A 27,349-nucleotide genomic window follows, 5' to 3' on the forward strand; every position below is an offset into this window, starting at 1 on the left:
GGCAGTTGGGCTGCTAGAGTGCGGCGCTGCCGCCGAGTCCCGGGCAGAGCGGCAGGCGGGTGGCAGGGGGGAGCTGCGGCTGCAGGGCTCAGGGGAGGGTGTGCAGGACTTCAGCCTCCCAGGGGTGGCCTTTGCCTAGTCCTGGGCTAGGTGCGAGCGGTGGCGAGGCGGCAGCCCCGCGCACACCAAAGAGGAGGCGGCAGCGGCGGCCCCAGCCATGCTGTGCTATGTAACGAGGCCGGACGCGGTGCTGATGGAGGTGGAGGTGGAGGCGAAAGCCAACGGCGAGGACTGCCTCAACCAGGTGAGGGAGAGGGGCCGGGCGGGGGCACCGAGCGCTGCCCGCTTTTCCGAGGCCCAGGGGCCTCGCGGCGGCGCCGGACGGCTGGAGACAGCGGCAGCGCTGCAGCGGGGCCCGGGGAGCGCGCCCCAGGCTCCCGGCCCGGCCCCCTCCTCCCCACCGGCCAAGGGCGCGCCGGGTGTGGGGGCGCGCAGGACGCGCGCTCGGGGACCCACGGCGCCGGGGGCGCGGGCACAGCGGGGGAACCGGGGTCTGCCACCCTGTCCCCAGTCCGGCACTTTCCCGGAAGTCGGCGGCCCGGCACACCTGCCGCAGGTGTGTGTGTGATGCCGCCTGTCGGGTCCTCGCGGGGCTTGGGCGCCACCCGCGCCCTGAGATGGGGTGGCTTCAGGCGGTCGTGGGGCCCTTGGGTTGCTTGGCGGACAAGCCGGGCCGTTGTCTCAAGCCGCTGCTCAAATGGACCGTTCACCTGCATCTCGGGATTTGCAGGTCGAGAGGACTGTTGGTTTTGGTAATCCTCTCCGTCGTTGTCTCTAGGCACGCGTTTTCTGAACAGTGAAGAAAAACAGGGCATAGTTGGCATGGCAGACAGCGAATTTGCTCCCAAGTGAAACACTGTGCTGGCCAACTCCCTATACTTGAGATGTTTGGAAAACCTCTCGTGAAGCTTAGCCGACACTTGTGGCGTGTTCCCTCAATGTGTTTGTCTTTTGGGAGTCCAGATGGTTAAAATTGTCCAGATAACCAACTGCCAGACCAGCTGTGCAGAGGGTGCTGGTGGAGGAAATGCCAGTGTGTGGAATAAGAAGGGACATGCCCCATAGAGTCCTCTCTTCAGCCTCTGTAAGGCTACTTTTTAGGACTCCGTTTTCAGTACGTGTCATTGGCCATGCATGCCCTAAGTATTAAAGGAAGGACAAGCCTCCAAACTACAGCTAGTGGTTTAGTTAGCATCACTGGAGCCTTAGAACTTTGTTTTTCCAGCTTACAAGAAGAATTTAACACCGTTGAACTTCGTGAAAAGTATGCGGGAGTCTTGGGTGGGCTTTGACTACTTGTACAATTTGCTCATCGATGCTGCGTTCATTTTGTTTCAGGTGTGCAGGCGATTGGGCATCATAGAAGTTGACTATTTTGGACTGCAGTTTACAGGTAGCAAAGGTGAAAGTTTATGGCTTAATCTGAGAAACCGGATCTCCCAGCAGATGGATGGGCTAGCCCCTTACCGGCTTAAACTGAGAGTCAAGTTCTTTGTGGAGCCTCACCTCATCTTACAGGAGCAGACTAGGTAACCAAAGACCCAAACCCGTTACTGTCCATTCTGACTAGGTGAAGTGACGCTACAATAAATGAATGTCAAATATACCTTTGGTCCAGCTTAGCAAACACTGTTGCACCTTCCCGGAGATGTTCACAAACAAACTTGTGAGTTGGTTTATAACTTACAAATTTTCCATGGCACAGCTGTTTCGTTGAGGTGAGGAAGGAACTACATAGTTGGCCTAAGGAACGTTTTCCAGCTCTTCTTTTAGCTTTTCTTGTCTTTTATAAACTTAATGGAAGAGCAGGGTTGAAATCCTCTTAAAACACTTGGAATCAGTGCCACAGTGTAAAAAAAAAAAACAAAAACAAAAAAACCCCACCAAAAACAAAACAAAAAGCTTGAACTGATAGTAGGGAGATCTTCCTATTAAGCCTCTAAATGCCCGATAGTAACCTCTGCCTCAGCAGTGTTACTACCGGTCATTTGCAGACTGTTCTGAGAGCAGGAAACAGTTCCTCTTGGGTTACTTAAACTTGGTCAACTTCTTCAGCCTAGTGTCAGATTACAGTGTGAAGCAATGAGCTCTATCTGACTCAGGCAGGATTTTTCAGTTTCTTGAAAAGTTAATGAAAGAGCTTTAAGGCCAGCGTAGCTGCATTCCAGTCCACAGATACATTATACATGATTGTTGAGTTTAGATGGTTGAATTTATCTCTTTCCATTCTGAAAAACCACCAGTAGTGGTAGACAACTGAACCATGTGGTTTCCTTTTTCAAACAGAAAATGTTCTCTCCCCAGGACTGATTGTAATAACTTTAATGCAAGAGGAGCCAAACTGGGAAACTGGCATTTAATATTTATTTCTGAAATGCAGGAGCCTTAAGTCTTACAGTGGCATGTCAAAAAATGAAAATGACTACTTTTAAATTCAGCAAACTTTAGGGCTAAGTTCTGATGTTTTCCTAATGCTTGGAAATTTGCCATGCACATGAAAAAATGTGTGAAAATTTTGAGTAATGATGAGTGAACAGTATCTTTTAACAGTTTTTAACATGTTATTTTTGTTTTTTGTTTTTACCAAAAATACTAATAGAGACATTTTTTGAAACATTGATTTGAATTTGAAATCTGCTTTGCCTTGTGAAGCTTTGAAGAATGAGGGAACTGTTTAATATTAGTTTCTGAAGGAAGTTGGCATATTCTTAATGCTTCTGAAAATGTCTTGCAAAATATTCAAGTGATTGCATACTTAAGATGTTTTAGTTGTCTATAATAAGCAGAGTAGTTTTTGTTTTTAACTTACAGCTGATTTGTGAAAGCTTCCACTTTGCACATCAGTGTGATAATTTGCAGTTGAGTAAAAGAAATCACACGCACTCGAGAAGCAGTTACTGTCGGTCAGTCCTGACTTACAGTGGCCTCATGTGTGTCAGAGTAGAACAGTGCTTCATACATAGGGTTTTCCATGACTGATTTTTTGGAAGTAGGTCAACAGACCTTTCTTCTGAGGCACATCTGAGTGGACTCGAACCCCCAGCCTTTCAGTTAGCAGCCGAGCTCTTAACTGTTTGCGCCACCTGGCCGGAAGGGGACTCTGACACACATACACACTCTACAACTCTCTGTGTGTACATGTGTGTTCTATGTGTATGTGTGTGTGTGTGTAAGGAGTCCCTGGGTAGTGTAAACAGTTAAGTGCTCAAGTACTAACTGAATAGCTGGCAGTTCAAATCCACCCAGATGCACTTGAAAGAAAGGCTTGGTGATCTGCTTTGGAAGGTCACAGCCTTGAAAACCCTATGGAGGGCAGTTATACTCTGCAGTATGTGGGGTCACCATGAGTCAGAATCGACTCCACAGCAACGGTGTTTTTGTTTGTTATGTATGTGTATGTATGCATGTATGTATGTATGTGTGTATATCTACATAAAATCTCAGAGCATATTGGAGTTTTCATTGTGTAGCCTTATGATTTTGCGGTCATCTCAGGGCCTCTAGATGCAAACTTATTTTGGTGATACAAATTTATTTTTAAATTTGCAGAAGCTTGTAGGACCCAATACTTGATTTAAACAGTAGTAAAAATGTTGTTTTTTTGGTAATAATGTGTAATGCAGTTGTGTTATTTCATACTTGTAGCATTCAGTCTTTAAAGTTGACTGCTAGCTGATCTTTACCTTTGCTTCTTTGCAGTTGGGTTAATTACTGTTGTTAAATCCATTTTACTCATGTGAGAAATAGAGACACTTTATGAGTTGGAACTGGAATCACGTTTCCTTAGTTTTTACTTTGTTGAATCAGTTGACTTTGACCCTGGAGATTCATGGTTAATAGCACTCGAAGTCAAATAACCAGTTTGACTAGATAATTTAATGATCCTTTTTGAAAATCATATTGAAAAGTCAGTAAAGTCAAAAGTTTTGGTTTGCTCTTAAAATATTGGTGAAGTTTGCTTGTTGTTGTGGGTTTGGCTATATATAAAAAATACATATAGCTTTTGCTTTAGCAACTAGATAAAGTGATTTGTAATTAGCATTTGTAACTTTTAATTAGAATATCGGAAGTTGTCCTGAGCCCAGTTTGCTTTGCAGTTAACATTGTTTTAATGTGCATAATGGTATAGAACAAAGATATTTATCTTCCTTAATGTTATATTTGGAAACCCTGGTGGCGTAGTGGTTAAGTGCTCCAGCTGCTAACCAAAGGGTCAGCAGTTCGAATCTGCCAGGCGCTCCTTGGAAACTCTATGGGGCAGTTCTACTCTGTCCTATAGGGTTGCTATGAGTCAGAATCAACAGCGCTGGGTTTGTTTTTTTTTTAATGTTAGCAAAAATCAGCTGGTTGATAAACTTCTTTGATGTTTCATGATTTGCCATAAAATATTTATATAAAATGCCATGCATGTGGAATTGACCTGTTTGTGCAGTGAGTAAACTCAGCTTTGACAATCCCATTATAAGAGGTGATTCTTTACCCTCTCTAAGTCATAAGGGTATATGTAGTACGCTGAAAGCATCTGAACAGTTTAAACGGTGCTGAAATAGCGTGGTCGAGTTGTCCTCTGTGGACAATTAAGGTAGCATGTTCACAGTGAGTTGGCCTAAGTGAGAGCGGTTAATATATTAGTTCTCATTAGATAGGGAGGCCACTGTGAAAACGAGGGTGGGAGGGCTGTTTGTGAGGGGAGAGCAGTGGGGACGAGGCAGCAGTTCGGCATTCTGGGCTCAGCTCTGCCACCAACTAGCATCTATACAGACTTTGAAGACTGAGCCCAGCTCTTCATCTAAAGCGAAACCCCAGGAAGGGATTGTCTTGTAAATCCCTTCTACCAATAACGTTTTCTTCTTCCCCTTCCTTCTCTTCCTCCTCCTTCTTCTTCCTTCCTCCTTGCTTGTTCCTCCTATTATTTTCTTTAGCTCTTTCCTAAGTATGAGGTCCCTGGGTAGCACAAATGGTTTATGCTCAATTAACAGTAACCTAAAGGTTGGTGGTTCAAACCCACCTGGCAGCACTGCAGAAGAAAGGACTGGCCATCTGCTTCTATACAGCTTATAGCCGAGAAAACCCTATGGAGCTCAATTCTACTCTGTTTAACATATGGGCTTGCTGTGAGTTGGAATCTACTCAACGGGGATGTATTTTTTTGTTTGTTTTGGTTTTCCCTACATACATTTTTCTGAAGACAGAAAAAGCACGTATCAAGTACCTGCTTAGATTGGTAGATGACATTAATCTGGTTTCTGAATTGGGCCCAGTTTTAGTTTTGGCTCTCCTACCCTGATTGTTATATTTACTCTTGAATGGAGGCTTCAAAAGTAAAAAGAGTCTTATTTCGAGTTCAGCGATGGAGATAGCAGTTATTTTCAGCAGGTGTTTTGCCAAGCTATGGATTAAAACCAAAAGTGAAAAAAACTAATGTATTCTGGAAGTAGATCTGAAATAATAATGATCTTTGAAATCCATGTCTCTCAGTTATTTACAGCCATTCAGACTGGATTTCATCAACATTTCACAACCAGAGATTAGAGTGTATACTTCACATACAGAGCGGTAATCACAACGTCCACTGCCGATAGAGTCCTTCTATTTCTTCCTACTTGGCCGCGTTTTAGCAGAGCTGTGCGATTTTTGCTATGGACAGTCCTGCTTAGAGAAGGCTTATGAACACCTGAATTCTCTTCACCAGAAAACTAGCCCAGAACAAGGGCTCCATGAGTCCTGGACTAAAGGTTCACAAAAATGCTGTAATGCTGAATGTTGAATTTCTAGGAATTCCATCAAGAGTTGCAGTGAGGCCTTTCACTCAGTCCTTGTTAAGTCCTTCCATCCTTCAGATCTCAGCTCAGTCAATGCTCCCAGGAAGCCTCCCCAGCCCTGCGCAGGAAGCCAGAATCTCACAAGACGGCTTGTATCTTTCCTTCATAGCGTTTAATGAGTTTATAATGCCTGTTTGGCTATTGTCAGTCACTCTAATAACCTAAATTCCATTAAACAGGGAGCTGATCAACATTGTATCCCTGGAGTATAGTCTAGCAAGCACCTGATACATATTTGTTGAACTAATGAATTAAGAATTTGGAAATAAAATGGGGTTCACTGAAACTGATAATGGAAGTTTTCCTCTAGATATTGAAATGTTTTTTAGTTCGCTTCTGTAAACTGAAAAGTTGAGGCTGTCTAAAAGGAATCTCACCGTTAATGTTTTGTAGTGATTATTTTCTGTTTAGAGCTTGTTTGGTGTTGGACCTTCTTTTTCCTTTCCCCCCTCTACCACTTAGCCTGGATCCTTTGTAAAGTTCAGATAGTTTTCAAGCTGTAGCATCTCTTTATCTCATTTCCGCCGGTTTGTAAATGGGCGGCACCAATGGTTAACACTCAGCTGCTAACCAAAAGGCTGGTGATTGAGTCCACCCAGAGGCCCCTCAGAAGGTGAAAACCCTGTGGAACGCAGTTCTACTCTGACACACGTGGCATCGCCATGAGTCAGAATTGACTTGAGGACAACTGGTTTTAAAGACTCATTAAAGTCCGTTTTTCCTGTTTTCTAACAAAAATCACTCCAAAGTGTGAAAATCTAAGAAAGATTGCATTGTTGAAACCCACAGAGCAAATGCCACGTGCAAACTGCCGGCAGATATGGTAATCTCAAACCAATTCTGAGCTGAAAACAACTGATCTAGCCATTGCCTATAAATTGTGTCCAGAGGCTTCAGGAACTTTCTCAGTATGGGTGAAGGTTTCTTACATAATTTACCTTTGTGAGAATTAGGGCTGGTAAATTCTGTAGGGGGCTGCAGCAGGATTATCTATTGTAAACCAAACCCAAACCAAATTTGTCATCAAGTCAGTTCCAACTCATAGTGATGGTACAGGACAGAGTAGAACTGCCCCGTAAGGTTTCCTAGGCTGTAAATGTTTATGAGCTACATCTTTCTCCCACAGAGCAGCTGGTGGGTTCGAACCACCAACCATTTGGTTAGCAGCCAAGTGCTTAACCGCCGTACCACTAAGGGCTCCTTATCTATTGTAAAGCTGCTATTTATGTTCTCCGTATTGATTATACGTTCAGAGTAGAATGACACATTCATCTTTTTTTTTTTTTTTTGCATGCCTGAACACAAAATAGGACCTCAAAAAATAAAAAAGGGGAAAGCAGACTTGTCTATCAATTTAAAGAAAGTATTGAGTTTCTGAATTCTGATCAGTTTTTGTTTTTTGTTAAAAAATACAGGATATTTGTATTATTAGATGTTTATTCTAGCCAGGGAACTCATATCTGGATGTCTTCAGTCTCTTCAAATTCTGATATTAATTTGTTTTAGGTATTCAAAGAACATTAAGAAATGGATTTTTGTGTAATCAAAATGAACTTTTAATTTTGAAACGTCATTTTAAATAAAATCTGGGTCTTTCGAAGGCATTACAAAGTCAGACTCAGGCTGATGGGTGCCACACAGCTGCGAGGCCCAGTTAGGTTTTTCCGTCTGAGTCGTTCCTAGTCTCAGCGCCCTTGCACCAGCTGCAGGGCCTAGGAAGTCACTCATGATCTGAGGACAGTTACAGAGAAAATTAGGTATGAAATTCCTGAACCATCCCTGTATTGTGGGCTAAACCCTCCTGAAGAGCACTCCTGACTAATCTAGAATGTTGAGAAAGAGACATCCTTATCCCTTTGAACTACAGAATTGCCTAGATTGTCATTTGCCTGGGACAGGTCTCTATTATGAGTGAATAATTGTATTTTTCAAAAATGCAGGTTTTATGCTGTCAAGAACTAGTAGTATTTTTCTGGTGGGGGTTGTAATCAGTTTTGAAGCTGGGAAATTCCCCCACTCCCCATATGTTTAGCTGCTGTGGAGCCTAAGGGGGAGCAAGTTTATCAGTGATTCCCATTTTGTATTTTGAGCTTTGACAAGGGTCTCCTTAACCCTGAATAGAGAGCCGACGTGGTAATTGCTTGGCTGTGACAGGTTTCTCGGTTGCAAGCTCGCCATGAAGTGGCTGATGGGAGATTCATTTGAGGTGTAGCTGCTCATTTGAATTCTGAACCTTGACTCTTGGGAATTTTCACTGGAATTATTTTCTCAACATCTTATGAAAATTTTCAAACATACAGAAAAGTTAAAGATTTTTAAAATGAACACACATACATTGACACCCAGATTCTACGGTGAACAGTTGACTTTGTCACATATTTATCCATTTGTTGACTCCTCTATCCATCCATTGATCTATCTTATTTTTTGATGCATTTCAGAATTAGTGCGTGTAAACACACTTCCCTCTAACTACGCCTACCATTAACTAGAACTCAGTATTATGTACACTTCTTATATATTTTTTTCTTTTGAAGTAAAATTTACATGTAATCAAATGCACAAATCCTCATCATACCATTTGATGAGTTCTGACAAATGGATGTACCTGTTTAATCACAGCTCATATCAAGAGTTAGAACCTTACCATCACTCTCGAAAGTTCCTTCCTGTCCTGCAGTCAGCCCCCAAACCCCCCTTGGCTGTCCACAACCACTACACTGGTCTGTGTTTTTCCACCATAGATTATTTTTGCCTGTTTGTAAACTTAGTGTCGATGGAATCATACAACATGTACTCTTTTGTGCCTGGCTTCTTTTGTTCAGCATAACTTGCTGAGATCCATCCATGCTGTTGGGTGTATCAGTGGGTGGTTCCTTTAACTGCTCAGCAGTAGTCCATATTGTGGCTAAGCCTGGTGGCATAGTGGTTAAGTGCTGCAGCTGCTAATCAAAAGGTCAGCAGTTGGGATCCACCAGGCGCTCCTTGGAAACTCTATGAGACAGTTCCACTCTGTCCCATAGGGTTGCTATTAGTCGTAATCAACTCGACGGCAATGGGTTTGGTATTTTTTGGTTGTTGGTGAATTCCTGTTTTCCAGCTATCAGAAATAAAGCTGCTGTGAACATTCTATTACAAGTCTTTTTTGTGAGCATGTGTTTTCATCTCTTCTGAGTAAATACCTAGGAATGGGATAGCTGGGTCGTAGGGTAGGTGATGTTTTTAGTTGTGTAAGAAACTGCCATACCTTTCCCCAGAGTAGCTGTACCATTTAGTACTCCCTCAAGAGTGAGTGAGTCCATTTCCTCCACATCCTTGCCAGCCTTCTGGTGGGTGTGTAGTGGTGTTAATTTGCATTTCTGTAGTGAACAATAATGTCGAACACTTTTTCGTGTACTTATCATCCTTTTGTGTATTTTGTTAAGTATCTATTCAAGCCGTTTGCCCATTTTTATTGAGTTGTCTTCATTTTTGAGTTGTACAAATTCCTTATATAACCTGGAGAGCAGTCCTTTGTCAGATACATACACATACACAAACATAGGTATACATAGGGAGCCCTTGTGGCACGGTGGGTTGAGTTCAGGCTGGTAACCAAAAGGTGGGCAGTTTGAATCCACCAGCTGCTCCTTAGAAACCTGGTGGGGCAGTTCTACCCTGTCCTGTAGGGTGGCCGTGAGTCATAATCGACTCAGTACAACGGGTTTGTTTTGGTTTTACGTGTGTGTGTGTGTTTAATGTTATGTTTTCTGAATACATTTTCCCCCGTGGCTGCCTATTTTCTTTTGATGAGTAGAAGTTTTTAATTTTGGGTAAGTCTAATTTATCCATTTTTTTCTTTCGTGTTTATTGCCGACTGGGTCCTAAGAAATTTTTGCCTACCGCAAGTCATGAAGATACTCTTCTATGCGTAGTTCTAAAAGAGTTATGGTTTTAGCTTTTACGTTTAGGTCTGTGATCCATCTTGACTGATTTTTGTTTCACTGGAATTTAAAATACAAAACAAAAAATTTCTATAGCAATTCTTCTTTGATTTGATAGTTTTTAAATATAACTTGGCAGAGTTTGGTTTAAAATAAACTGATGTGGCATGCATATTGATGATCCCAGTGAGGGTCTAACTAGGTGAGGGTCTAACTAGGTGAGGGACAAACCAGCCATCAGTACTGGATAAGCCAGTTCCAGCTGTACCTTCAGGGGAGAAATACAGTCGGTTTATTGGTAATTGAGAGTTTTAAAAAACAGCTACTTAGCCATTTTCAAAAGTGTTTTAGGTTAGGTACTTAAATTTCAGAAGCCCGTGGGTGGTGCAAACAGTTAAAATGCTCTGCTGCTAACTGAAGATTGGTGGTTTGAGTCCCTGCATGGGCTTCCTCGGAAGAAAGGCCTGGCCATCTAATGTAGAAAAAATCAACCACTGAAAACCCTCTAGAGCACAGTTCTACTCTGACACACATGGGGTCTCAATGAGTCGGAATCTACTCCACGGTAACTGGTTTATTTAAATTTTGAGTTGTAATAGTGAATCTGGAAATAGTTATTTCATATTTGTGTCACCAAAAGCTCTTCAAAGTGATGTAATTAGGAAGATCACTGGAGGGCAGTACCAAGGGTAACCAAACGATGATGAACAAATAGATGACTCCCAGTTGATTTTCTGAAAAGGTCCTTGCTTTGACTGTTAGAGGATTTCTGTATGAGACAAATCAGTGTTTAGAAAAGAGTTCTCAGATTACAGCTTGTCTGAGTCATCTAGTGCTGCTGTAACAGAAATACCACAAGTGGTTGGCTTTAGAGAATGTTCCATGTGCGCTGGAAAAAAAAGTATATTTTGCAGCAGTTGGGTGGAGAGTTCTGTATAAGTCAATGAGGTCAAGTTGGTTGATTGTTGTAATTAGATCTTCCGTGTCTCTGTTGAGCTTCTTGCTGGATGTCCTGTCCTTCTCCGAAAGTGGTGTGTTGAAGTCTCCTACTATAATTGTGGAGGTATCTATCTCGCTTTTCAGTTCTGTTAAAATTTGATTTATGTATCTTGCAGCCCTGTCATTGGGTGCGTAAATATTTAATATGGTTATGTCTTCCTGATCAATTGTCCCTTTTATCATTATATAGTGTCCTTCTTTATCCTTTGTGGTGGATTTAAGTCTAAAGTCTATTTTGTCAGAAATTAATATTGCTACTCCTCTTCTTTTTTGCTTATTGTTTGCTTGATATACTTTTTTCCATCCTTTGAGTTTTAGTTTGTTTGAGTCTCTAAGTCTAAGGTGTGTCTCTTGTAGGCAGCATATAGATGGATCGTGTTTCTTTATCCAGTCTGTGACTCTCTGTCTCTTTATTGGTGCATTTAGTCCATTTACATTCAGGGTAATTATAGATAAATAAGTTTTTAGTGCTGTCATTTTGATGCCTTTTTATGTGTGTTGTTGACAATTTCATTTTTCCACATACTTTTTTGTGCTGAGGCGTTTTTCTTAGTAAATTGTGAGATCCTCATTTTCATAGTGTTTGACTTTATGTTAGTTGAGTCGTTACGTTTTTCTTGGTTTTTGTCTTGAGTTATAGAGTTGTTATACCTTTTTGTGGTTACCTCATTATATACCCCTATTTTTCTAAGTAAAAACCTAACTTGTATTGTTCTATATCGCCTTGTATCACTCTCCATATGGCAGTTCAATGCCTCCTGTATTTAGTCCCTCTTTTTGATTATTGTGATCTTTTACCTATTGACTTCCATGATTCCCTGTTATGTGTATTTTTTTTTTTTTTTAATTAATCTTAATTTGTTTGTTTTTGTGATTTCCCTATTTGAGTTGATATCAGGACGTTCTGTTTTGTGACCTTGTGTTGTGCTGATATCTGATATTATTGGTTCTCTGACCAAACAATATCCTTTAGTATTTCTTGTAGCTTTGGTTTGGTTTTTGCAAATTCTCTAAACTTGTGTTTGTCTGTAAATATCTTAATTTCGCCTTCATATTTCAGAGAGAGTTTTGCTGGATATATGATCCTTGGCTGGCAGTTTTTCTCCTTCAGTGTTCTGTATATGTCGTCCCATTCCCTTCTTGCCTGCATGGTTTCTGCTGAGTAGTCAGAACATATTCTTATTGATTCTCCCTTGAAGGAAACCTTTCTTTTCTCCCTGGCTGCTTTTAAAATTTTCTGTTTATCTTTGGTTTTGGTGAGTTTGATGATAATATGTCTTGGTGTTTTTCTTTTTGGATCAATCTTAAATGGGGTTCGATGAGCATCTTGGATAGATATCCTTTCGTCTTTCATGATGTCAGGGAAGTTTTCTGTCAGAAGTTCTTCAACTATTTTCTCTGTGTTTTCTGTCCCTCCTCCCTGTTCTGGGACTCCAATCACCCGCAGGTTATCCTTCTTGATAGAGTCCCACATAATTCTTAGGGTTTCTTCATTTTTTTTAATTCTTTTATCTGATTTTTTTTCAGCTATGTTGGTGTTAATTCCCTGGTCCTCCAGATGTCCCAGTCTGCATTCTAATTGCTCGAGTCTGCTCCTCTGACTTCCTATTACGTTGTCTAATTCTGTTATTTTATTGTTAATCTTTTGGATTTCTACATGTTGTCTCTCTATGGATTCTTGCAACTTATTAATTTTTCCAGTATGTTCTTGAATAATCTTTTTGAGTTCTTCAACAGTTTTATCAGTGTGTTCCTTGGCTTTTTCTGCAGATATCCTAATTTCATTTGTGATATCATTAAGCATTCTGTAAATTAGTTTTTTATATTCTGTATCTGATAATTCCAAAATTGTATCTTCATTTGGGAAAGATTTTGATTCTTTTGTTTGGGGGGTTGGAGAAGCTGTCCCGGTCTGCTTCTTTAAGTGGTTTGATATGGATTGTTGTCTCCGAGCCATCACTGGGAAACTAGTTTTTCCAGAAAATCCGCTAAAAAAAAAACTGCAGTCAGATCCCTATCAGAGTTCTCCCTTTGGCTCAGGCTATTCAGATGTTAATGAAGCCGCCTGGGAAGGGTGGGGGAGGGAACAGAGAGATAGGAGAGTAGCACCTCAGAATATAGCCAGAGTTGCTTGTCTTGCTTGGAATGACTGTTATATCTGAGATTCCCGCGGGCGCGTCGCCTATGTGTGCTGGCTGTGTGGAGATTGCCCCCGGGGGGTCTGGCCCGCTGGAGTCACGGTCAGATCCTCCGCTTCCAGCCCCACGCCCAGCGTCAAGGCTCCCCTACTGGGACGGTGTACTCTCAACTCCAAAATCAGTCGCTGCCTCCCGGGGACTTCTCGTCTCTCCAGCCGCGTGGCCGTGCCGCCCCCGTGAACTAGGTGGGCCCCCTCCCGGGGTTAGTTCAGATGGGTGGAGTAGCTCCCTGTGCTTGTGCCGCGACCGAGTGTCCTGGCTGGAACGCTGTTCTCCCCACTCCAATACCAGTCGCTGCCTCCCGGGGACTTCTCCTACCGGCTGCGTCCCACGCCGCCCGCGCGACCCGGCTGGTCCCCTTCCCGGGGTTAGTTCAGGGGGTGGAGCAACTCTCCGTGTTTATGGCGTACCTGCGTGCAGTCCTAATCCCTGCGGGACGGTTCCCCGGCTCGGATGCTGCTCTTTCTGCTCCAAGATCAGTCACTGCCTCCCGGGGACTTCTCCTACCGGCTGCGTCCCACGCCGCCCGTGGAACCAGCTGGTCCCCCTCCCGGGGTTAGTTCAGGGGGGTGGAGCAGGTCTCTGTGCTTGTGCCGTACCTGACTGGTACGCTGGCTCCAGGCTCTGGAAACAATCGCTGCTTCCCCGTATTAGTTCGTTCTCCGTCTCTAAATCTGTGTTTGTTGTTCAGGGTTCGTAGATTGTTATGTATGTGATCGATTCACTTGTTTTTCCGTGTCTTTGTTGTAAGAGGGATCCGAGGTAGCGTCTGCCTAGTCCGCCATCTTGGCTCCGCCCCCACCCTGATTCAAGTGGTTGGCTTTAACAAAGAGAAGTTTATTCCCTCACAGTCTGGTAGGCTGGAAGTCTGAATTCAGGGTGCTGGCTCCAGGGAAGGCTTTCTCTTTCTGTCAGCTCTGAAGGAAGGACCTTTTGATGCATCAGTCTTCCCTTGGTCTGGGAGTATCTCAGTACAGGAACCTCAGGTCCAAAGGACAAGCTCTGCTCCCGGGGCTACTTTCTTGGTTGTATGAGAATCCCATATCTCTGCTCGCTTCTCTTTCTTTTATATCTCAAAAGAGATTGGCTTAAGACACTACCTGATCTTGTAGACCTCATCAATATAATTGCTGCTAATTCACCTTATTACATCACAGTGATAGGATTTACAACATTTAGGAAAATCACATAAGATGGCAGACAATCATATAAGAGAATCATGACTTAGCCAAGTTGACAGATATTTTGGGGGACACAATTCAGTCCATGACACAACTCTTGAAAGATAAACAACCTAACTTTATTACTTCAAGCTATAAAAGGGAATTTTTAAAATAAAGGAAACCTGAAGTACTTTGAAACAAAAAACATGAAGATATGTGATTCTTTTTTAAAAGTAAGTTTTGGCATATCCTTATATTCGTCACAAAATCTTTTTTTTTAATGTCTTCCAGAACTCAACAGTAAATATGAATTTATTTGAACTCAAGATGCAGGGACATGAGTTAGCCAGAATGTTTTTCTTGGGGCTGCAAATGTGGTCCATATTGAAAATATCTGTTTTCTTACTAACTGGGTAAAACTTTGAATTCCAAGGTGTAGCCAGAAGAAGTTTCAGAAAAATGTTTAGAAAATACAGTTTGAGCTTATATCTGTAGGATGTATTCATGGGCATTGCTTAAGACCAAAAAACAAAACAAGCGTTTTTTTCAGGCCTTCTTTTAGCTTGTGATTGTAGCATGTAGCCGATACTGAATTAGATACATCATCCACTTTTTCTCTTTAGTAAGAAAGAGTTCACAGCAGCCACAACTTTTTGGACTGTATTTGCTTGTTTTGATATTATCAGTAACCTTTCACTCGCTTTACAAAAAAAGGGAGGGGAGGGGAGGGTCAACGAGCCAGACAGTTACAGGCCAGATGGCTAGAGGGAAAAATAATAAATAGGAGAAAATACTTGATTCTAAGCCATCCCTAAATATTGAACCCCCACTGGGTTCCTTGCTGGAGATTTGTTTCTGAGTGCTGCCATCCTTCCTCCTTCGTCTTGGAAAGAACACATTAAATAGAGTACTGATAGCTCCTGATAGCGGGTGACCTTTGTGCTCCTCTCCTGGGGAGCATAAAGCTCTTCACTCAAAAGCTTGCCTGTGGCTAGAGTTATTTTGATAGGAAACTTTCCTTCACTTCGAAAGGCCGTGTTGTTTTTAGTTACCAGGGAGTCAGTTCCGACTCATGGCGACCCCATGTGTTGCAGAGCAGAGCCACCCCGTAGGGTTTTCATGGCTGTGACCTGTTGGAAGCAGAGCTCCAGGCCTGTCTTCCGATGCCCCTCTGGGTGAGTTTGAACCACCAACCTTTCAGCCTGTAGTGGAGTGCATAACCATTTGTGCCACCCAGCTGCCTCAAAAGGCTGTAAGTTTCATCAAAAAAGGAACTGTCAGACATGTCCACCCTATAACCTTAGCACAGAGTTTGGTAGAGAGGCATTACCTGGAAATGAAAAGGCTGCTTTAGGGCCTTGAAGCTGCATAAAAGGCCCTATCAGAAAGCTTATGTAAACAGTAAGGAGGAGGGTTTTTCTTGCTTACACGGGATTGTTTGTAGTCTAACCTAGAATGTGGAGTTATGTAGGCCAGTCGTCCCTCCCTCCCCTCCATTGTTTAAATTCTGATCCACATGCCTAGACAGAATCAGCATTACCCTCCGGCTGCTGACCACCTGTTTCAATTTTGTTAGTGCTGCTTTGTCTTTGATTTTGACAGCTGTCTCTCCAGAAGTCGGGGTGAGTAGTTTGGGAAGAAAGTGGATCCATTTTGAAACTTTTTTTGCAGGCTGTGTTGTTGTTATTGTTAGGTACCAACGAGTCGCTTTTTGACCCATAGCGACCTCACATGACAAAGTAAAGTGGCTCCTGTAGGATTTTCTAGGCGGTAATCTTAATCTTTACACGAGAGATGAGCCCTGGTGGCACTGTGGTCAGGTGCTCTGCTGTTAACCAAACGATCGGCATTTCAAACCCACCAGCTGTTCCTTGGGAGAAAAGACCTGGTAATCTGCTGCTGCGAAGATTATAGTCTAGGAAACCCTGTGGGGGCAGTTCTACCCTGTTCTGCAAGGTTGCTATGACTCAGAGTTGAATTGACAGCACATAACAACAATCTTTCTGGGAGCAGATCACCAGGTCTTTGTCCTGTGGAGTCTCTGAGAGGGCTCAAACCACCAACCTTTTGGTTAGTAGCTGGGCGCTTAACCATTGCGCAACCAGGCCTCGTTTTGTAGGCTATACTTAATAAAGCAGGAACTCATCTCTAACTTTATACTTGGAAAATAAGTTAAAAGATGTTTTCATATAAGCAGTGATTAAATTGAAGAGACTTTGTGGCCATACACTTAAAATCTTTCAGCACATAACTTCTTTAGCGTAAGCATGCATTCCTGATACTTTAGTTTTCTGGTAACAGGTCCTCTGGTTGAATACAGAGACCAGTGGTACATTAACCAAGATGAAGTTTACCAAATGGTGATCTAAAAAGCTTTTTTAGGTTGTAACACCATGGTTTTGTGAGAATGCTAGACTTCAGTCCTCAGATAGCTATTTTAAAACACAATATTTTTGTGATTATTTCTTTGCCCCAGCGGGGGCCCCCTCTCAGTTTAGCAGTATGTCAGAAATACTTTAAAGACTAGCAGATGTTCGGGTTAATAAAATCCATGTTTATCTTCTTTCAGCGCTGTATGTATTCTTACTGTAATTTCGCAGAGGGGTTTTGAATAAAGGAAAAAAATGTCAGTATTTGGCAGCGCTTGGTAATTTTGAATATTTCTTTAGCATTATAGAAGACAGAGACCATTGAATTTAGACAAACATTTCTTAGTTAAGGGAAGATTAATGGATCTCATCCAGCTGACATATTGGGACTCTGACTACAGACCCTTCTTATATTTCCAGCATCACTTTCTCCCACTTCCCTTTTCTCCTTCTTCTCGTGTTAGTCCCTCTACCTGGGACATGAGACACAAATGTAGTGTATCAGTGAAAGCACTGTTGGGGACTGGAATAAGGATGTCGTACTTGGTTGAAGAGGGGAACTGAGCTTATACAGTGTTCTTGGAGTTTCAGAGCGTGTTATGGATTGACTTCTGTACCCCCAAGAATGTGTGTCATCTTGGCTAGGCCATGATTCCCAGTGTTGTGTGGTTAGCCACCATTTTGTGATCTGATGTGATTATCCTATGTGTTGTAAATTCTAACCTCTATGATGTTAACAAGGCAGGATTAGAGGCAGTTATATTAATGAAGCAGGACTCAATCTACAGAACTAGGTTGTATGTTGGGTCAATCTCTTGAGATGTAAAAAAGAGAAGTGAGTACAAAGGAGAGGGACCTCATTACCACCAAGCAAGAAGAGCCAGGAGTGGAGCGCGTCCTTTGGACCCAGGTTCCCTGCACTGAGAAGCTCCTAGACCAGGGAAAGATTGATGACAAGGACCTTCATCCAGAGCCAAAGAGAAAGCCTTCCCCTGGAGTTGGTGCCCTGAATTCAGGCTTCTGACCTTCTAAACTGTGAGAGAATAAACTTCTGTTTGTTAAAGCCATCCACTTGTGGTATTTCTGTTACAGCAACACTAGATAACTAAGAGAGTTACCAATGATTGTAATTCATTTTTTAATGGAAGGAATATTGTGACGTTCAAGCATGTTTCAGAGGCTATGACAGCTTAGCAAAAGAAATTATGCATTCACTTTTGCCGGAGACAGATTTTATAACCAAAGCCAACGTGTCCGTGCAGGTTTACGTGTTCTCTTCAGGACTTTGACAATATAGGCTGGCAGACAACGGTACCCTAGAGTTTCTAAGTGACATAAAAAAATTTAGTAAATGTAGATTATAGTACTGTATATAACTAGAGGAGACACAAACTGAATAAAACTAAGATTGGAATATAATCACTGGTCATATGCACTTTTGCATATATTTATGGAGCTTTCTGCTGTGTGGGTACTTTAAGATTGGTCTCTGAAGTTAGCTTATGGGCAGCTATCTGTAATAGAAAAAAAAAAAAAAACCCATTGCCATCAAGTCAGTTCTAACTCAAAGCAACCCTATAGGACACAGTAGAACTGCCCTATAGGGTTTCCAATGACTGGCTGGTGAACTTGAACTGCTGACCTTTTGGTTGCCGTTGGGTGGACTTCAATGCATGGCAAGCCCCCGAGTGTTTCAGAATAGACTGTGCTTCGTAGGGTTTTCAATGGCTGACTTTCTTGAAGTCGATCTCAAGGCCTTTCTTCCAGGGCACCTCTGGGTGGACTTGAACCTCTAACTTTTTGGTTAGCAGCCGAATGTGTTAACCATTTGCACCACTCAGGGACTCCTGTCAAATACTGTAATACAGGAATAAATCATTTGCATGTGATAAAGATGAAAAGGTTAGCTCTGGAAAAGACAGGGGATCCAGATGGGGGTGGGGTGAGGAGAACGAATGGCCTTCAGGACAGGGAGCAGAAAAGACTGGAGAACACAGAAGCATGGATGGGCTTGGTTTTTCCCAGGAAGAGGAATTTTTACTGGGGCATAGTGGTTAGGGAATGGCAGAGGATGAGGCTGGACAGCTGGAGGCCCAAGCATGGAGAACCTTGAGTTTCATGCGAACGACATTAGGAATCCCTTGATGGATTTTTGAGCAGAGATCTGACAAGTTAATGGGAGCAGCAGGCAGCATGGAAGGTAGATTAGCATCAAGTCTAGCTGAAGAACAATCTATTCAGAGGCTATTGCCAGTTCTCTGACAACTGAGAGCTGCAAGTGGGACGGGAAGTAAAAATGGAAAGAATGGAACTGGATTTATAGAGTTCTCAGAGACAAAAAGTAGGTGGAAATAGGACTGAGTCAGAATTGAGTCTGTGAGAAAAAAACAAAAGTGCATCTGTGCTTCCCACTGGGAGAGAAGGTGGGCTTGGGAAGGAAGAGAATGAGTTGGTTTGGAACGAGGCATCCGCATGGAGACCTCTGTGGGCTTTGGGCATTTGAATACGATTCTTCCGAGAGAAGTTGAGACTGGAGATTTGGGGGCCGTTTGAATAAAAGTGAGGATCTTGTCTTTTTTATAGAATTCCTTAAGATTATTTCAGAATTCACGTCAGGTTTTTTCTGATTGAGATCATTTCTTTTAGGAAATTAATAATGCCAAAACTTGTGTGTGATTATTTTGCAATCTGTAACTTGAATTTTACTGGACTTGTCTTAAGTAGATTTGTTTTGTTTGGATTAAGATGCCATGAGTAAATATAATCCACTTACCAGGTTTAGATCAAATATTGAAATATGTAATTTTTATTCCAGAGACTTATTTCACCTTAATTCTCATGTTTAAAAAGGTTCTCTAATGGTAGACATTTTCAGGATGACTTTTCAAATAGCTCAGTTTTCTCTGTTTAAAAGCAATAGTGAAGTTGCTCAATGGGTTGTTTGAAATCAAGAGTCAACCTCTGGTCCTAACCTCATCCTCACATTGTGTTCCAGGCATATCTTTTTCTTGCACATAAAGGAGGCTCTCTTGGCCGGCCACCTCCAGTGCTCCCCAGAGCAGGCCGTGGAACTCAATGCTCTCCTGGCCCAGACCAAATTTGGAGACTACAACCAGAACACTGCCAAGTACAACTATGAGGAGCTGTGTGCCAAGGAGCTCTCCAGCGCCACCTTGAACAGGTGAGGCTGTGGTCAGGGCTAGCGTTTGTAGTCATGGATCTCTCAAGTTTCTAAGAGCTTCCAGAAGGACATGAATCTGTGGTATATACAGATAATTTGTGAGGTCCAAACTAGGCCACTGCCCAGTTTTACCAATTATTTTCAAAAGCTTCTTTAGTCTTTTATTTCAAGAACCTTAGAAACACAGAGCATAATCCACACAAATAAATGCCCTTATGTGAAATGCCGTATAACCAGAATAAAAAAATCTCTGACCTTTTAAGAATGCCAATCTCCTAAAGTAAATTCTATCGTGTATATTGGTATGCTTTCTTCGTATCAGCAAGAATTAAACCAAGAAGGCTAACATAGGTGTATTAGTTAACTGTTCCTGTATAACACATTACCCAGAATTTAGTGGCTTAAAACAGCAAACATTACCCCTCAGCTCTGTGGGCCATTCTAGCTGGGTCCTCCGGCTCAGGATCTCTCATGAGGCACAGCTGTGCTGAAGGTCAGCTAAGGGAGGGACCCACTTCCGGGTTTGCTCGTGCGGTTACTGGCACGCCTCATTCCCTTGCTGCATGGACCTCTTTTTGCTTTCTGACATTGGAAGCTGCCTTCCCAGGGAGAATGGTCTAAGCCAGAGTGAGACAGATCACCCGAGATGTCAGTCACAGTCTTTCTTGTAACCTAATCTTAGAAGTGACAGTCTATCACTTCTGCCATATTCTATTCATTAGAAGCCTGTCAATAAGTCTAGCCCACACTCAAGGGAAGGAAATGCACAGGGGCGTGAAATCAGGAGGTGAGGATCATGGAGGACCATATTAGAACCTGTCTACCGCAATAGATAACAAAATGAATCCTGTATGTTCTTCTGTTGCAAACTACCGAGTAAATCCCTTATAATGCTGTATTGGAAACCCTGGTGGTGTAGTGGTTAAGAACTATGGCTGCTAACCAAAAGGTTGGCAGTTCAGATCCACCAGGCGGTCCTTGGAAAATCTGTGGGGCAGTTTTACCCTGTCCTGTAGGGTCACTATGAGTCGGAATCAACTGAACGGCAATGGTAATGCTGTGTTATAATGAAGCATATAAAGTATACGTAGACGAATATATGAGAAGTTGCAACATATAAATTTGCATTATGTGTATTTTTAGATATTTTCCATAATTCCACCCATTCATTCTCATCCAGTTTCTTCTACTAAATATTTAATAGTTGAGATCTTAAGCGGCATCTTAGGATTATTTTACAGTAAGTTTGCTAAATAACATGCAGTTCTGAGTTTTTGTGACTCATAGGTGACAGTATCAGTATAATTTGCTGGTAAACTATGCATCATTTTCCTAAAACCACGTAGATTTTTCTCAAACAACTTCTCAAGCTAATCTCTGTGTAATTCACCGCCCTTTGGTGTTGGTGTCCCATAGCATTATCGCGAAGCATAAGGAGTTGGAGGGGACCAGCCAGGCTTCCGCCGAATACCAGGTTTTGCAGATTGTGTCGGCCATGGAGAACTACGGCGTAGAATGGCATTCTGTGCGTAACAGCGAGGGGCAGAGACTCCTCATTGGTGTCGGACCTGAAGGAATCTCCATCTGCACAGACGACTTCAGCCCAATTAACAGGTAACCAAGCCTTCCTTTTTTTTTTTAATTTGTTTAGTCCTATCATGTATATAATTTTATAGCTTTGATCATGAAAATAGAAAGTGGAGAGGAATTTACTAGACAGTCATCCCTTAGTACAACCAGAATGCTCCTTAGAAACAAGGATGGCGAGACTTCGTCTCACATACTTTGGACATGCTATCAGCAGAGATCAGTCCCTGGAGAAGGACATCATGCTTGGTAAAGTGGAGTGTCAGCCAAAAAGAGGAAGACCCTCAATGAGATGGATTGACACACTGGCTGCAACAATGGGCTTAGGCATAGCAACGATTGTGAGGATGGAGTAGGACCAGGCAGTGTTTCGTTCTGTTGTGCATAGGGTCGCTATGAGTCAGAACAAGTTCAATGGCACCTAACAACAACATCCGTTAGGAAGAAAATGCTTTACTTTTTGTGAATTAATTTTTTCAGGCCTTGACAACCATTTAATTATTTTAAGAAATGCTAACTCAGAGTGACTGATAGGACAGTTAATAATTTTCAAATAATCCCAAGAGTATGGCCCCCGGACACTCTTTTAACTGAGCATTGAAGTCACTCCTGAAGTTCACCCTTCAGCCAAAGATTAGACAGGTTTATAGGGCCAACAATAGCATCCGTGAGGGACATGCTTCATACTTCAATCATGTATACAAGACGAATGGGCACACCAGCCCAAGAGCAAAGATAGGAAGGGACAGGAAAACTGGAGGAATGGAAACAGGGAACCCAGAGTGGAGAAGGGGAGAGTGTTGACACATCATGGGGGTGGCAACCAGTGTCACAAAACAATTTGTGTATTGAATTTTTAATGAGAAACTAATTTGCTCTGTAAACTTTCACCTAAATCACAATAAAAATATATATGTTGTTGGTATGTGCTATCGAGTTGATTCTAATTCATAGCATCCCTTAGAGCAGAGTAGAACTGACCCATAGGGTTTTCAAGGAATGGCTGTCAACCTTTTGGTTAGCAGCTGTAGCTCTTAACCACTGTGCCACCAGAGATGCCCCTCCCCCCCAAAAAAGTTTATATATATATATATAGCTATAAAATAATTTTCAAATAGGTCGTTTGCTGCCATGGAAACCTCATTTTCACCCACATACTTGCACATGCATGCAAAACTTCATCTAACACATCTGTCTATACGCAACCATTTTCAGCATGTCTTTATACTCTAAGGAGTCCTTGGGTGGTGCCAGCAGTTCAGGCCCTCAACTGTTAAGTGAAAGAATGATGGTTTGAGTCCATCCAGAGGCACCTTGGTAGAAAGGCCTGGCAATCTACTTCCAAAACATCAGCCACTGAAAACCCCACAGTGCGTGGTTCTACCCTTGACACATGTAGGGTTGCCGTGAGTCAGGGTCGACTCAACAGCAGCCGGTAGCGGTTATCACCTAAGGGGCAAAGTAGTCATGTGGGGTTCCCAGACCAAGTGTCTGATTTTACTGTTGGGGCACGAGCAAACGAGGAACCTGAAATGGCACCCCAGCTCTCATAAATACCTCCTCCTCCTTCTCTTCCCGCCTTTCAGGATCGCATACCCTGTGGTGCAGATGGCCACCCAGTCAGGAAAGAACGTGTACTTGACAGTCACCAAGGAGTCGGGGAACAGTATCGTGCTGTTGTTTAAAATGATCAGCACCAGGGCAGCCAGTGGGCTCTACCGAGCTGTCACCGAAACGCATGCCTTCTACAGGTACGTGCCCCTGGTGACTTTCTGCCCTCCGCACTGACCGGCAGCTCTAAGATTTCTAGGTGACAGCACAGTTCGTATCTTCTCTTGTATCCTTATGCCCACGAGTCTTCCACAGAATTTAAGAACTCAGCTGCTTTTGGACATTTGGTTCAGCGGTAGGGTCCTTACTTTCCACAGAAAACACCCGTGTGTGAGCTGCACAGAGGGTTTCCGTGCTCATCTCCCACCTTACTTCCTCACCCCACCACTTCTCCTGAGATAACCGGGTGGTTGGGCCTGTTCCGCTGCCGCCTTTTGGTGTTTCCCAACAGGATGACATCAGACATTGCTGTTCTCTGTGAGAGCTACCATCCTGAGTCCTAACTGTGTAGTCAGGGTTTTCAGTAACAATATCGATCCCCTTGTTTTAGGCAGGAGCCCTTTGAAGTAGAGTTGTGATTGTCTCAAATATTTGGAAAATGAAAGCTAAAAATTTAATTGGTAGGCAGTCTTAAGCATTTTTATCTTAAAATAGACACAAATTGTGGAGCAGAATGGGAAACTTGTAGGAATTTTTAAGATAAAAGACTAGACTTCAAGGAAAAATTTCCTTCAGGCTATAACTGATATCCCTGGAGGGGAAGGTACCCTTTCACTTTTGCTTTATTGGAGGTACTTTGGAAACACTTGCGAACAATTGAGGTAGAATTACTGAAATTTTTAACACGTATAAAACTGGAAGGACTTCCTTTCATGCGTGCAGACAAGAATATCAAATGTCTGCTGACGTGAATCTTCTCTTTTACTACCGTGTTTTAAGGTCTAATTAGGGAATCGCCTGGGCTTTTCCGCACTGAGGCAGATGTCTGCCCTCCCCCCACAGGTGCGACACGGTGACCAGTGCTGTCATGATGCAGTACAGCCGAGACCTCAAGGGCCACCTGGCATCATTGTTTCTGAATGAAAATATTAACCTCGGCAAGAAGTATGTCTTTGATATCAAAAGAACATCCAAGGAGGTCTATGACCATGCCCGGAGGGCTCTTTATAATGCTGGCGTTGTGGACCTGGTTTCGAGGAGCGACCACAGCCCCCCAAGCTCCCCGCTGAAGTCCTCAGAAAGCAGCATGAACTGCAGCAGCTGCGAGGGCCTCAGCTGCCAGCACACCCGCGCGCTGCAGGAGAAGTTGCGCAAGCTGAAGGAGGCCATGCTGTGCATGGTGTGCTGCGGGAAGGAGATCAACTCCACCTTCTGCCCCTGCGGCCACACCGTGTGCTGTGAGAGCTGTGCTGCCCAGCTACAGGTGAGTGGGTAGACGGGCTGGCGCTTCCACCAGTGAGCAACCTCCGTCCTCACCTGGAAGGGTTCTTTATATCCGATGACTTCAGAGGCGTTCCTTGGAAATAGTTTGGATTAGCATACTAGTTTCAGTAGTGGAATTGACCTGGAATCAGACTTATTTCAAGATCTGGAAAATCTTACTGTACAGATGAGGAAACGAGGTAATGCATCTAGTTAGCAGCTGGACCAAGGACCGGAACCCAGGCCTCTTGAGGCCTGGTCCAGGGTGTCCTCTCCCATTTCATGTCGCATCCCACGTCCTGACACTTTGGAGGATGGGCTTTATTATTTACTTAAAATATTTGAGAAAGAATACTTCCATTTAGGGGCTGTAGTTAAGGCTCAGTTATCCACAGGTAGGTTGTTTCCTATGTGATTGTTTGTGACTGATTTCCTTTTATTACTGCACATGCCTCTAGGTGCCTCTTGGATTGGCAAGTCAAGCTATTTAATGTTAATCTACATACAAAAAAAATAAGTAAAAGCAACTCATCTATAATAGTTTTTCCTTGTAGCTTATATTTCCTTTTACAATAATTTTTTCAGTTTGTCTTCATTTCTCAGAAGTGTTTGCTAAATGTCACTATGGTTTTATGTAAAACCAGCCCTAAATAATATCTAATCCTTTAAAAAAAAAAAAAACTGTTGCCGTCAAGTCGATTTCGATTCATAGCACCCCCTTAGGCCAGAGTAAAACTACCCCGTAGGGTTTCCAAGGAGCACCTGGTGGATTTGAACTGCCAGTCTTCTTGTTAGCAGCCGAGCTCATAACCACTGTGCCATCAGGGCCTAAATTCAGAACTAGTTTTTGGGCTCTACAATGGGCCAACAGGATGCCCATGTCATTTCTAAGAGTAAATTATTTTGCTCCGATGAGTTTTTTCCTCAGGAGCAGTCATGGATTTGTCCTTCTATGCTCACATATACTTATCCTTGTGACTAAGGCTGCCCTTATGGCCAACAAGGGGCACGTGATCGCACAAAGCCAGCCAGGAATGTGGGCCTGTTACCTGTGACCAGGAACAGAGCCATGCTCACTGGCCATGCTCAGGCCGATAACATTCATTTGAGCCAAGAACACACAGTCTCTGGAAGGGTTTCTTGTATTACTGACCAAGGTGTCTGTTACATCTGCTTATGTAAGGACCACAGCCTGCAAAGAAAGATGTCTCTAGTAATTGCTTCACTCACTATGCCTTGGTTAGAGATTGACTAAAATCCTAACTAATTTTCTTCAGTTTGTACTTTTTGCTGTTTATAATATTGTCAATCCCTTGTAAAGTATAAATGTTCAAATCTGTTAGAAAGCAAAGATCTCTGTAGTTACAGGCTAGAATTAATTACGAGCAATGCTTATTTAGAAAGCCTAATATGATATGGACCAAAGGTGAACACTGAGGACCCAGATCCATAAAAATATCCTAACAGGTGTTGTGGCCTCTCTTTTTCAGTCCTGTCCGGTCTGCAGATCGCATGTAGAACATGTTCAGCACGTCTACCTTCCAACCCACCCTAGTCTTCTCAATCTAACTGTAATCTAATCTGTTGTGCGTTTATCTGACTTACCATGTTGCCATGAACTACACTATTATGAACTATAAAAATAATCGATTGTGGAGAAGAGAATTACTCCAACACCCATTTGCCATGTGAAGTTTAAAAAAGAATACAGCTACTCCTTGCTGCAAAAACACATCCATGCGTAGAAGCAACAACTCCAGTCATGGTGGCCAGGAAGAGCTCTGGGACACAGACACATTCCTAGGACTTTTTTTTTTCTGTAATGATGAGGTGAACGAATAGATAAAATCATCTCTGATGTCAATTAAGTGGTAGTAGAGCCAAAAAGTGAGTACCTTTTAAGAAGCTATGTTGTAAATCCGCTTAATGTACCCCAAGGTAAGTTTCCTACCTGCAGCAAATTTTGTAAGAATTAGTTTTAAGAATTTACTGGGTTCTTTTTGTATGGTCATGGAGCTCTGAATGTTTTTAATAGGAACATTTTTCTTAAAAGAAACAGTCATTGTTTTAATGTTACTTCTGTTTTAATAACTTTGTTCAAGAATGATTGGAAGGTACACAGATTTAAAAACAAATTCGGTGACTTTTACAAAGCTGACAACAGAGTTGTGAGGTTTCAATCAGTCTGGCTAGTAGAAGACAACGTGAGTGGCTTCCTATGCCTTTCTCCTCCCTCTGTCCCCCGACCAACCTTTCAATTATAAAATGCTACCAATTTGGTATGGAGATTTCTGTGGAATAGTCAAACACTCCTTGGAACTCCTTGATTTGGTGGAATAGCTTACTTTAAGATTGAAATGGGAGAACGTTTTCCTTGGGAAGGGAAACCATTGCTCACTTGGAGATGGAGCTTCCTGGTGTACAAACGATGGTAGTTCATTTCTCCCGAGCACTCTACTCCAGCCTCATCCATCGGTGTCGCTTTAGCTTGAACTCTCAAGCCTTTTATAGCCTTATCTTAAGTATCCTAGACATTGTATACTTTTTTTTTTTTTTGGTTAAATGCTTAATATTAACTTTTGGTTATCCTGTCTGTGTGTTTTGGAAGGGTTTCAGTTCTTTTTCTTTCTGTATTCTTACATGTTTTCTACTCCCACTTGGGCATTTTGGACGCTGGTCAGCTAATAGGTTTTCTGGGATGTAGGGAAACCTAGATGACCTTATCGGGTGCAATACTAGCTAAGTTAAAGCTAGAAACCTACACTGTCACTTTACTGAGATTTCTGAGTATACTTTTCATATTGCCTTAAAGTAGCAGTAATGTGTTTATGCATTTGTTTCTTTGCACAGACATTTTGTCAAATATTAAAACTCTACTTTTTTATGGCACATATTAGCATATAAGCCTTTATTCCAAGAGGTATTTATTTTTTCACTTGTAAAAAAAATAATGTTTCCACATAAAGAACTCTGTTATATCCTAGAGAACCTCTGTCTTTTATATTCAGGATAAT

The 27,349-nt window shown here is 42.5% G+C and overlaps 1 protein-coding gene across 1 annotated transcript; it reads left to right on the forward strand.

Moving 5' to 3' along the window:
- MYLIP (myosin regulatory light chain interacting protein) lies at nucleotides 1-27,349 on the forward strand. Its single transcript, XM_049884442.1, has 7 exons — nucleotides 1-304; nucleotides 1,399-1,589; nucleotides 19,530-19,715; nucleotides 21,132-21,329; nucleotides 22,889-23,053; nucleotides 23,916-24,336; nucleotides 25,826-27,349. The coding sequence occupies exons 1-7, from the start codon at nucleotides 218-220 to the stop codon at nucleotides 25,913-25,915; spliced, it is 1,338 nt and encodes a 445-aa protein (XP_049740399.1). The 5' UTR covers nucleotides 1-217; the 3' UTR covers nucleotides 25,916-27,349.

The sequence above is a fragment of the Elephas maximus genome, chromosome 1 (assembly GCF_024166365.1).
Source record: "Elephas maximus indicus isolate mEleMax1 chromosome 1, mEleMax1 primary haplotype, whole genome shotgun sequence".
NCBI classification, from domain to species: domain Eukaryota; kingdom Metazoa; phylum Chordata; class Mammalia; order Proboscidea; family Elephantidae; genus Elephas; species Elephas maximus.